The sequence below is a fragment of the Pimephales promelas genome, chromosome 18 (assembly GCF_988280905.1).
Source record: "Pimephales promelas chromosome 18, fPimPro1.hap1.1, whole genome shotgun sequence".
Taxonomy (NCBI): Eukaryota; Metazoa; Chordata; class Actinopteri; order Cypriniformes; family Leuciscidae; genus Pimephales; species Pimephales promelas.
Genome location: NC_142786.1, coordinates 806,819 through 816,918, shown reverse-complemented (window position 1 = coordinate 816,918; position 10,100 = coordinate 806,819). Strand labels below are relative to the sequence as shown.

Genomic DNA, 10,100 nt, shown 5'->3' with positions numbered 1-10,100 from the left:
GAATAGAGATAATAGAAACAAGAATAAATTTGGTTAATCTATGAAAATAAATCCCACATGAGAAGGTTGTCTATTGAGACAGTATGTTGAAGAGTGATGAGACTGTCCAAGGATAATGTTATATACACTCAGCTAAAGGATTATTAGTTTTTATTAGAATTTCTCGTTCATGGAATTATCTAATCAACCAATCACATGGCAGTTGCTTCAATGCATTTAATGGTTTGTGGTCCTGGTCAAGACAATCTCCTGAACTCCAAACTGACACAATAGGAAAGAAAGGTGATTTAAGCAATTTTGAGCGTGGCATGGTTGTTGGTGAGTATTTCACAATCTGCTCAGTTACTGGGATTTTCACACACAACCATTTCTAGGGTTTACAAAGAATGGTGTGGAAAGGGAAAAACATCAAGTATGGGGTAGTCCTGTGGGATAAAATGCCTTGTTGATGCTCGAGGTCAGAGGAGAATGGGCCGACTGATTCAAGCTGATAGAAGAGCAACTTTGACTGAAATAACCACTCGTTACAACCGAGGTATGCAGCAAAGACACAACACACACAACCTTGAGGCGGATGGGCTACAACAGCAGAAGACCCCACCGGGTACCACTCATCTCCACTGCAAATAGGAAAAAGAGGCGACAATTTGCAAGAGCTCACCAAAACTGGACAGTTGAAGACTGGAGAAATGTTGCCTGGTCTGATGAGTCTCGATTTCTGTTGAGACATTCAGATGGTAGAGTCCGAATTTGGCGTAAACAGAATGAGAACATGGATCCATCATGCCTTGTTCCCACTGTGCAGGCTGGTGGTGGTGGTGGTGTAATGGTGTGGGGATGTTTTCTTGGCACACTTTAGGCCCCTTAGTGCCAATTGGGCATCGTTTAAATACCACGGCCTACCTGAGCATTGTTTCTGACCATGTCCATTCGAATTGGTTTCTTGAACATGACAATGAGTTGACTGTACTAAAATGGCCCCCACAGTCACCAGATCTCAACCCAATAGAGCATCTTTGGGATGTGGTGGAACGGGAGCTTCGTGTCCTGGATGTGCATCCCACAAATCTCCAACAAGTGCAAGATGCTATCCTATCCATATGGGCCAACATCTCTAAAGAATGCTTTCAGCACCTTGTTGAATCAATGCCACGTAGAATTAATGCAGTTCTGAAAGCGAAAGGGGTCAAACACAGTATTAGTGTGGTGTTCCTAATAATCCTTTAGGTGAGTGTATCATCTAGCTGTCTACTGTATCTGTGTGTCTTTGGACAGTGTTTAAAGACCCTGAGTGGCTCCAACTACTGTAAATCCTGCACCAGAATATGACAGAGACAACTTATCACTATTCCAACCCTGGCAAACACTCACAACACCCTGTTATCTGCAGAAAATGAGTCTTCTATAACATTAAGATCACATGAAGATTGAAGTACCTGCATCCAGGAGAAACATCTCCATGTCTGAATGTGTGTGTGTCGTCCATGATTCATTCAGTCTTCATGGAGCTGCTCGGGTAAGACATCAGAAACACTCATTCACACACACTCAAATACAATACATTTCATTTGACAGTTTCTTCAATGTGTGGAGACAAAACAAGTCAGATTTCTGATTTCTAATCAATAATTACAACATTTAATGTGATCGTCAATCATGTTATCATCTGAATCAGCAGATTCTCTTCTTCAGTCAGATCTGTAAAGTTTGCACCAGTATTTCATCTGTGTGTTTAAAACAGAAATATCTTGGCTGAACAGACTGGGAAGTTTGAAACACTTGTTTAATGTTCTTCCACTGAAGCTTTAAATATTGTACAAATGGGACAGTTTACTGTAAGCCCACATTTAATACCTCTGTGAATCTGACTAACATTCACAAATATTTGTTCAAGATTTTTTCCAACTGTTTTAAAATAAAAATGTTTCCTATTTGTTCAGTTTCAATGAAAAGTTTAGTAAAACTGACATCACCTAAAGTGTAAAAACAGCACTCTTTTGATATTTGTTAAAAATGTATCCCAACTCGTATGTTTTAAAAGCAAGAATGTTCAAATTAAAATCCATATGATTAAATGCATAACTATGAAATGGAGTGAGTTTCTTTAAAGTATATATTTCAGTTGATTTGATCAACAAAATAAAGACATGTCCAAGATTTCAATTGATGTCCCTGATTTTCATAAACTGTTATTTTGACCCTCAGCGTCATTACTCTCACCTGTGAGTGAAGTTCTTCATGTTTATGTTTGTTTTTAAATACTTCAAGAAAGTATTTCCTGGGTTCTGAAGTTAATGAGGAAGTAAAGCATCTCACCTTACTAATGTTCACTCACCTGGATTAAACTGTTGGGTCACTCGCTCCTGACATGTTCATGGTTTCTCATCAACCGTTTGCCCATAACGTCAATTCCTGTAGAGGCAACTGGAAATATTACTATTAAACACTTCAACGCTCAGTTTTTCTGAGGTAACGAATCTTATTATGTCCCGCTGTAAAATGACACACAGTAAAACTCTGAAAATACTTTGACTTCTGGAGGCAAAAGTTGCCAGACCAGTTTGAAGAGGAGAGAGAGAGAGAGAGACCTCAGAACTATAGTTCTTTGTGTCCATTATTTTGTTTGCCACTCGTATCCATACAGATGCAAAAAGGAAGAATAAATGTACAGCACTTGGAAGACTGATGGAAAAACACAAACAAAATATCTTTTATAGGCTATTTTAACTTTTAACTGTTTATTTTTCAGTTTTTAAACTTCGAATTTGCAGTCCACAGTGTTTCCTCTTTGTCGCCATCTCTGTTCGTAATCTGCAACTGCAGTCATTCACGGAATTATCAACTTTACTTGAGTTGTACCTCGGCACGGCACAGCGAGTGTGTGTCTGTCAGTCGCTGCCGGTGGCGATACTGGCATTCAGGATCACAGATTATTCTTTTTGGAAGTATGACCAACATAATCATTTTCACCCTAAAATGTCTGAACAAGTAAGTGACATCCACTTTTGTTCTGGTTCTGATTAACTAAGGGGAAAAAAACATTGCAGTAAATCGCGCTGATTAAATCTAACAATAGCTTATCATATCACGTAAAACCGTACAAATTATACTTTGTTCTAAAATTGTTAATGTTACCAACATCAGCATTGCGCGACTATTTAATGCCCTTCCGATTAAATAAGCCTTCATGTAAACGCCTTAATCAATCCAATCAACTCTCCAAATGAAAGTTCGATCGGATTGAAAGCGTTGTTTTTTCCTTTTCTAATCGATCGAGAGAACATGTAAACACTTGGTAGGATTGAAAAACGAAAATGCATGTGTGATGATGTAGAAATAGCACAATGACGTAGAAATAGCATAATGACGGTAATAATGACGTAAAAATAGCATATGACGTAGAATTAATGACGTAGAAATAATTATGTAGAATTTATGACGTAGCAATAGCGTAGCATAATGACGTAGAAATTGCGTAATGACAGAAATAGCGTAATGACGTAGTCTTTCGCATGCGCCGGTTGCAAGTCTCTTATTTTCTGTTTCCACTCCGAAGTCTTTTGCATTTTCCAGCGGACAAGTCTCCAATTGGTGATTCTCGCTTGAACCTTTCTGAATCCGCCATCAAATTGATACATTTAATTACACCTATTCACTCCCATAATAAAGCTTGGAAGAGCCAGGACTTTTTTTTTTGTATTTGTATAAAAGAAGAAAGTCATACACATCCATAGGATCTACCTTAAAAGTAATCATGGGCTACTTTTAATTTTTGTGTGAATATCCCTTTAAGAGTTCTTAACATTTCCTGTAATCCTTTTTGCACAACATTTAATTTAGTCCCTTGGTCTGTTCTTATAGTTGTAACTGATGTGAAACCTTATTTTTCCAATCACTAAATTTACAGTTATTATGAATAGGTTTAGCATTGGTAATGATGAGGGTTTCTGCCAGAAAATGCACATATAATCACATCATTTCTTAATTTTACTGCTGTTTATTTGATCAGAACCACAGAAGAGATTTACATTTATATTTTCTCTTGAAAACAGCTTATACGATGCTCCTCAGGAAAAATATTTGTGTAAATGTATAGCCAGACACAATGTCCATTTATATCACGAATCCTGCTTTTCTAATGATATTTAAAGCTTTTGTTGCATTAAGAAGAAACTGTTTGCTGTTCTTTTTGAATAGGGACATTGGCTCATTCACTGTACACATGTAAAAACTGCAGTTACTCTAACACAAGCATGCATGTTGTTCATTGATATTGAATTAATAAACATTGCATTAAAGACGGTGGCAGTAGTTTTGACTGAAACGCACAAACCTCAATGATCGCCACTACCATTAAAGACTGTTTAAGTTTCAGTGACATGATGATGTCAGAGACACAGTTATCGATTATAATTTGTTTCCCGACAGCAATGCTTAATTTACTGGCAAAGCAAACCTCAGATTGTAAAACAAAGCAGAAATGTGTCATTAAGCTGCTTTTTGATTCATAGCTTCTTGTTTCGCTGCTTTCCATCCTTTCTGCTGTCCACGATGGTAAATGACTCTTCCTGCGACGACTGTAGCCAGAAAAAACACAAACACAGCCAGGCCAACACCAACGAACATCAACACAGGCTCCGTCACCGTCACCTCGTCTACAGACACAGAAGAGTTACGCACATTTATAGCTATATATACTGACTGAATTAACTCCAGCAGAGCAGTTAAAACATGAACAATCAAACCAACATGTTACCTGGGACGCCATCTTCTTCTTTAGGCTCTTCTGTTACAAATATACCTGTACATATATGATCAGTTTATCATACAAACACAGAAAACATTACAACAATAAACAAATAAACAGTTTTAGTTGTTAGCTGTATATGTGAGTGTGCATTAAGATGAGATTCTGTAATTTTTGTCCTTCATGCGATAGAAATTATGCATAATAATTAAAAGGAGTCCAAGAAACATGACTTCTCAACAACAACAAAATATGTATTCTAAATATGAGCACTAAAAAATATATATATATTTAAATCAGGTTTATTTTATTCCACAATCACTTTGGAAACTCAGTTAAATCCATATCTCTTAAAACTAAACCTACGTTCAGATCATCTTTGAGTGACGCATCTTACCCCCAACACTGATAAGTTTGTTAAGACAATGGAAAAACTGAAATCTATACCTTCAATGTCCAGTCTGATGGGTTTGTCGAAGAACATCTCTGGAGCGTCAGACTTTACTCCATAGAAATAAAGTCCTGAATCTGATTCTGTTACTCCAGTAATAGTTAAAGAGACTCTGGTGACCCAACTGTCTGCTGTTATTTTCACACGATTGCTGTTTAGATTGTAGTTGATCAGGAGTTTTCTCTCGTTTTTGTCCTTCTCTGCTGAACTCAACAGAACGAGTTCTTCAGATCTGAGAAGATACCAGGCGACTTCATATCGGTTCCTCATGCTGCAGTTCAGAGTGATGTTTTCTCCCATCCGAACTCTCACAACAGAAGATCCTCCTGCTGACAAATCTGGAGAGACGTTTATAATAAACACTCATCCTTCTAGACTGTTGATATCTATTGTATTTGAGGATGATATGTTAATTTCATGAATGTTTGAGATAGAATATATTTACCACTGGATGTGATTTGCATAATCCAACAAGAAAATACACAGAAGAAAATGACTGTCTCCATGGTGTCTGTTGTCCTTCACGGTGTCGATCAAACTAAAGTTTCAGCTTGATGCAGAGTCACTGAAACCACAAAGAGTGTCCACTTCCTTCCAGAGAAATATTAAGCATTTAATAATAGTTGCTTAACCCCTCATTGAGGTCAACTCAACAGATTAGAATGATCTTTTAAAACAGGGAGCTGTTTTAAAATATCTGTTAAAACAGAGACAAAAGATTGCTGTCAAGTGGTTATTACTTGACAGCAAGTCATACTTATTACAGCAAGTATTACTTATTACTAAACATATTTAGATATATATCGAAATCGTCTTCCATTGCAATTTCCCGTATATCTAAATATGTTTAGTGAGAGGTAAAACTTCCGAAATCTCCGTGTAAACATTGCGTGGCGTAGACGCGCGAGAGATCACTTCCGGCGTAACGTTGGAGACGGTTCAGTTCGGTTCAGTTGGACATCTGATTCAGATCAATTCGACGGCTGTTAACAAGAGTTAAAACATTATAAATACTGTTTTCGTTTTCTCACACAAACCGCTTGTTTCGTGTCTTTGGCCATCAATGTTACATTTACGAGTCATTAAATCATGTTTAATTTGGACTGCTCTGTGCATGCTCTTTGAGGTGGAGCCTTTAGGACTGACAGACAACACCATTTTGACCGAAAATGTCAAAATTAAAAAAAATACTGTGGAAACAAAGACACCTACATCTTGGATGCCCTTGAGGTAAGATAAAACATATCAAAAATTAATTTCAAAGTGAACTATCCCTTTAAGCCTTTAAAGCAGACCAACCCGCTTGTACCAGACGAGGGCGCTGGTTTTCACGGGCATACACACACACACACACACACACACACACACACTACTTTATTTGCCCTTCTAGAGTCAGCAATCAGCATAGCATTTGTTATCTCCCTTGCCTCCTATTTTGTGGTTTTAAAAGCAACAAGATAATACAGTCAGTCAAGAAATCATTACTCTGCATTGCTTGACAATGAAGTGAAACCTTCTCTCTGAAAGAGAAAGAACAGATCTCTGAATTTACAGTTATGTGAAGAGGTTTAGCTTTGCTAATGATGCTGCACATTAATGCACATATAATCACATCATTTCTTGGGTTTATGTTTTCATTAGTTCAGATCTCCCGACAACACACTTTTCATTGAATTTATCTGACATTTTTTATTAAATCAAGCTTTATGTGCCACAAAAGAGATATACATTTATATTTTCACTATGAAAACAGCTTATAAGTACATATTAATGTTACACTACAAAAATATAAAATGTGTAAAGATATAGCCAATCCTGATGGTCTGATAGTCTGATGATATTAAAGCTTTTGTTTGCATTAAGAAGAAACTGTCTGCTTTGAAAAACACTAAAGACAGCACTGAACATTTCCTGAATCACACAAACCTGAATAATCACCACACATTAAAGCCTGTGCAAGTTTCACTGGTGCGAAATAAAAGTGACCTTTACCACAACATCTCAGCTTCGGTTTTCTCGAAGTGAAATCTGAGAAACAGGAAAAGCATTTGAGCCAAAATTGTCTGTTACCATGTGTGTTTCCCTACAGAAATGCTTATTTTACTGGCAGTGCAAAGCTCAAAATTGTCAAATAAAGCACATAAATGAGTCATTTAGCTGATTTGTGGCTCATCATAGATGCACGTTTCGCTGCTTTCCATCCTTTCTGCTGTCCACGATGGTAAATGATTCCTCCTGCGAGGATTGTAGCCAGAAAAAACACAAACACAGCCAGTCCAACACCAGCGAACATCAACACACGCTCCGTCACTGTCACCTCGTCTACAGACACAGAAGAGTTACACACATTTATATACAACATTTAGTGCCAGATCTTCACAGAAGAGACGTTACAACAAATAGAAAAATCTATTAAATAAACAAGAAACACATTACCTGTGATTTCAACTTCTGCTCTCACGTCTTCTATTGTAAAAAGACCTGTGAATATATGATATGTTTATCGATAAATATATGAACACACACAAAAACCTGCTTCTGTAATTTCAACTAGTTTTTATGGCAATTTTTTTAAATGCCTCAATGAACTGTAAACTGTGGGTTGGTGCTAAGTGTATATCTGCACAAACCACTAAAACAAAAATCATGTTCAGATCTCGTCTTGAGTGGCTCATCTTACCCCCAACATTGATAAGTTTGTGAAGATATGATGAGGAAAAACTGAAATCTGGTACCTTCAATGTCCAGTCTGATGGGTTTGTCGAAGAACATCTCTGGAGCGTCAGACTTTACTCCACAGAAATAAAGTCCTGAATCTGATTCTGTTACTCCAGTAATAGTTAAAGAGACTCTGGTGACCCAACTGTCTGCTGTCATTTTCACACGAGCTCGGTTTAGATTGTAGTTGATCAGAAGTTTTCTCCCGCTTTTGTCCTTCTCTGCAGAACTCAACAGCACAAGTTGATCAGATCTGAGAAGATACCAGGCGACTTCATATCGGTTCCTCATGCTGCAGTTCAGAGTGATGTTTTCTCCCATCCGAACCCTCACAACAGAAGATCCTCCTGCTGACAAATCTGGAGAAACGTTTATAATAAACACTCATCCTTCTAGACTGTTGATATCTATTGTATTTGAGGATGATATTTTAATTTCATGAATGTTTGAGATAGAATATATTTACCACTGGATGTGATTCGCATAATCCAACAAGAAAATACACAGAAGAAAATGACTGTCTCCATTGTGTCTGTTGTTCATAAAGGTGTTGATCAAACTATAGGTTTCAGATCAATGCAGAGACACTTAAACCACAGTCTCCACTTCCGACAGAGACATAAAGCATTGAATAATAGTCTCTATCAGTTTAAGTGTTGCATCTTTCATATTTGTACTTTTCCCCTAATAACAATCATAATGAATGCTAATGCTGTTTTCATTGCAACCTGTATCTTATAGCATCTCAAAGTTGTGTTATATCTGGTTTACTTTAGCTTGCAAACACAGTTGGTGAGCAAATCTTGGTTTTAAGTGTGTGTAGAGTCCATGATGATAAATATTACAAGTTAAGCTCTATTCTGGGAGATTAATTATTTTGCATGAAATATTACATAAAAAGTTCTTTACAAAAATGTACACACACAAATCGGTTGACATGTCATATGCATTACTGTGCTTGTGTTTTCTGAAGAACTGCAGGAGGAAGTTATTTTTCTGAGGTAATGTAAGACAGGAAGCTTACGCTGCAATTCTGAAAAGGTGAAAAACATCAGTGATGACAGGAAAGACGCTCAAATCTTTTTAGGCAGGCAGGTTATTTATTGTTACACATTTTGATAGAGAGAAACAATATACTTTGTCAAATGATCATATCAACAGTTCTCTCTTATACCCTGAGCAAAGCAATACTGAGCAACAGAAAACAGCCGAATGAAACAAATCAACCATAAACTTTTTTTTTTTTTTTTTTATTGCAGGTTAACAAAACAGTAACACTCAGTTACTGAGTGATTCAGTGAGACACATCTACAATACAGAAGTAGGAAAGGGGAAACAAAAAACAAAAAAAAAAACAACAGAGAACAGAAAAACTCACAACAGCCCCACACAGTTATCGACAAAGTGGTATATGTAGGCACACGAGATCCTTTCTGTGATGCAATTCGGTAGTATCTGAATAGTTGTAGAGGATATGATAGAGACTTTGACAAACACAAAGAAATATATACATATATATATATATATATATATATATATATAAATGTATCTGTATTAGTGTTAGTGGTGGCAGTATCAATGATAGTATTTATAATGATAATATTCATGACAATAATAGTAATATAGGCTATAGCAATCTACAACAGTAGTGACAATAGCAATATGACAATAATAATACATTTAATTTTATTTTTATTGCACATCTGCTCTAAACTCTGGGTCAGAGGGCTGACCCAGAACTGCCAGTGAGTGCAACCAACAGGCCCCCCAGACACAGATGTTTCCTCTCGATTCAATAACACGATTCCCCTCCACCACCTTCAGTGACACCCAACCCCCATCGTTATACTTCTGGGCTACATTGAGTTTTTCCACCGGGGGACCACAACAGGCACCTCCAAACCAAGCTCCCCTAGTCTGTTTGTGACCTGACACAGCCAAGTGTAATTGGTGGTTGGTCCCCCCCCCCCCCCCCCTTTTTTTTTTTTTTTTTTTTTTTGTCCCATGGTTTGGATCGAGGCGTACACTGGTTAGCTCCCTAGCCAGAGACACCACATCCAACCCTGGTATCACTTAAAAAGAATTATTTTACTTGATGGGAGGGGTTTGGCTAGAGGTAGTGAAGGGGAAGGGCCATTTAGTCCAATTACTAACAGGGCGTGCTAGCCGCGCCCACCAACAACA

The 10,100-nt window shown here is 37.4% G+C and overlaps 2 protein-coding genes and 1 long non-coding RNA gene across 3 annotated transcripts; all 3 read right to left on the bottom strand.

Annotated features, from left to right (window-relative positions):
* Positions 1 to 143: 143 nt before the first annotated feature.
* LOC148970850 (uncharacterized) lies at positions 144 to 2,819 on the bottom strand. The gene is made up of 3 exons (XR_016147310.1): positions 2,336 to 2,819; positions 1,437 to 1,508; positions 144 to 1,170 (listed from the first exon to the last, which is right to left on the bottom strand). It is a non-coding gene; the product is annotated as an uncharacterized LOC148970850 (long non-coding RNA).
* A 1,119-nt stretch (positions 2,820 to 3,938) lies between these two features.
* Positions 3,939 to 5,884, bottom strand: LOC120492782 (uncharacterized). Its single transcript, XM_089122822.1, has 4 exons — positions 5,644 to 5,884; positions 5,195 to 5,536; positions 4,757 to 4,801; positions 3,939 to 4,655 (listed from the first exon to the last, which is right to left on the bottom strand). The coding sequence occupies exons 1-4, from the start codon at positions 5,702 to 5,704 to the stop codon at positions 4,489 to 4,491; spliced, it is 615 nt and encodes a 204-aa protein (XP_088978948.1). The 5' UTR covers positions 5,705 to 5,884; the 3' UTR covers positions 3,939 to 4,488.
* Positions 5,885 to 6,845: 961 nt separating this feature from the next.
* LOC120492784 (uncharacterized) lies at positions 6,846 to 8,552 on the bottom strand. Its single transcript, XM_039691030.2, has 4 exons — positions 8,383 to 8,552; positions 7,934 to 8,275; positions 7,635 to 7,679; positions 6,846 to 7,520 (listed from the first exon to the last, which is right to left on the bottom strand). The coding sequence occupies exons 1-4, from the start codon at positions 8,441 to 8,443 to the stop codon at positions 7,348 to 7,350; spliced, it is 621 nt and encodes a 206-aa protein (XP_039546964.2). The 5' UTR covers positions 8,444 to 8,552; the 3' UTR covers positions 6,846 to 7,347.
* Between the last annotated feature and the right edge of the window lie 1,548 nt (positions 8,553 to 10,100).

Bases quoted from the DNA above. Each gene is read 5' to 3' on its own strand.
- LOC120492782 (XM_089122822.1), bottom strand. From the start codon at position 5,704: ATGGAGACAGTCATTTTCTTCTGTGTATTTTCTTGTTGGATTATGCAA. The intron at 5,537-5,643 runs GTAAATATATTC...ACGTCTCTCCAG, and splicing joins TATGCAAATCACATCCAGTG to ATTTGTCAGCAGGAGGATCT. The intron at 4,802-5,194 runs GTATAGATTTCA...ATATATGTACAG, and splicing joins CATCAGACTGGACATTGAAG to GTATATTTGTAACAGAAGAG.
- LOC120492784 (XM_039691030.2), bottom strand. From the start codon at position 8,443: ATGGAGACAGTCATTTTCTTCTGTGTATTTTCTTGTTGGATTATGCGA. The intron at 8,276-8,382 runs GTAAATATATTC...ACGTTTCTCCAG, and splicing joins TATGCGAATCACATCCAGTG to ATTTGTCAGCAGGAGGATCT. The intron at 7,521-7,634 runs GTAATGTGTTTC...CTGTGTCTGTAG, and splicing joins AGCAGAAGTTGAAATCACAG to ACGAGGTGACAGTGACGGAG.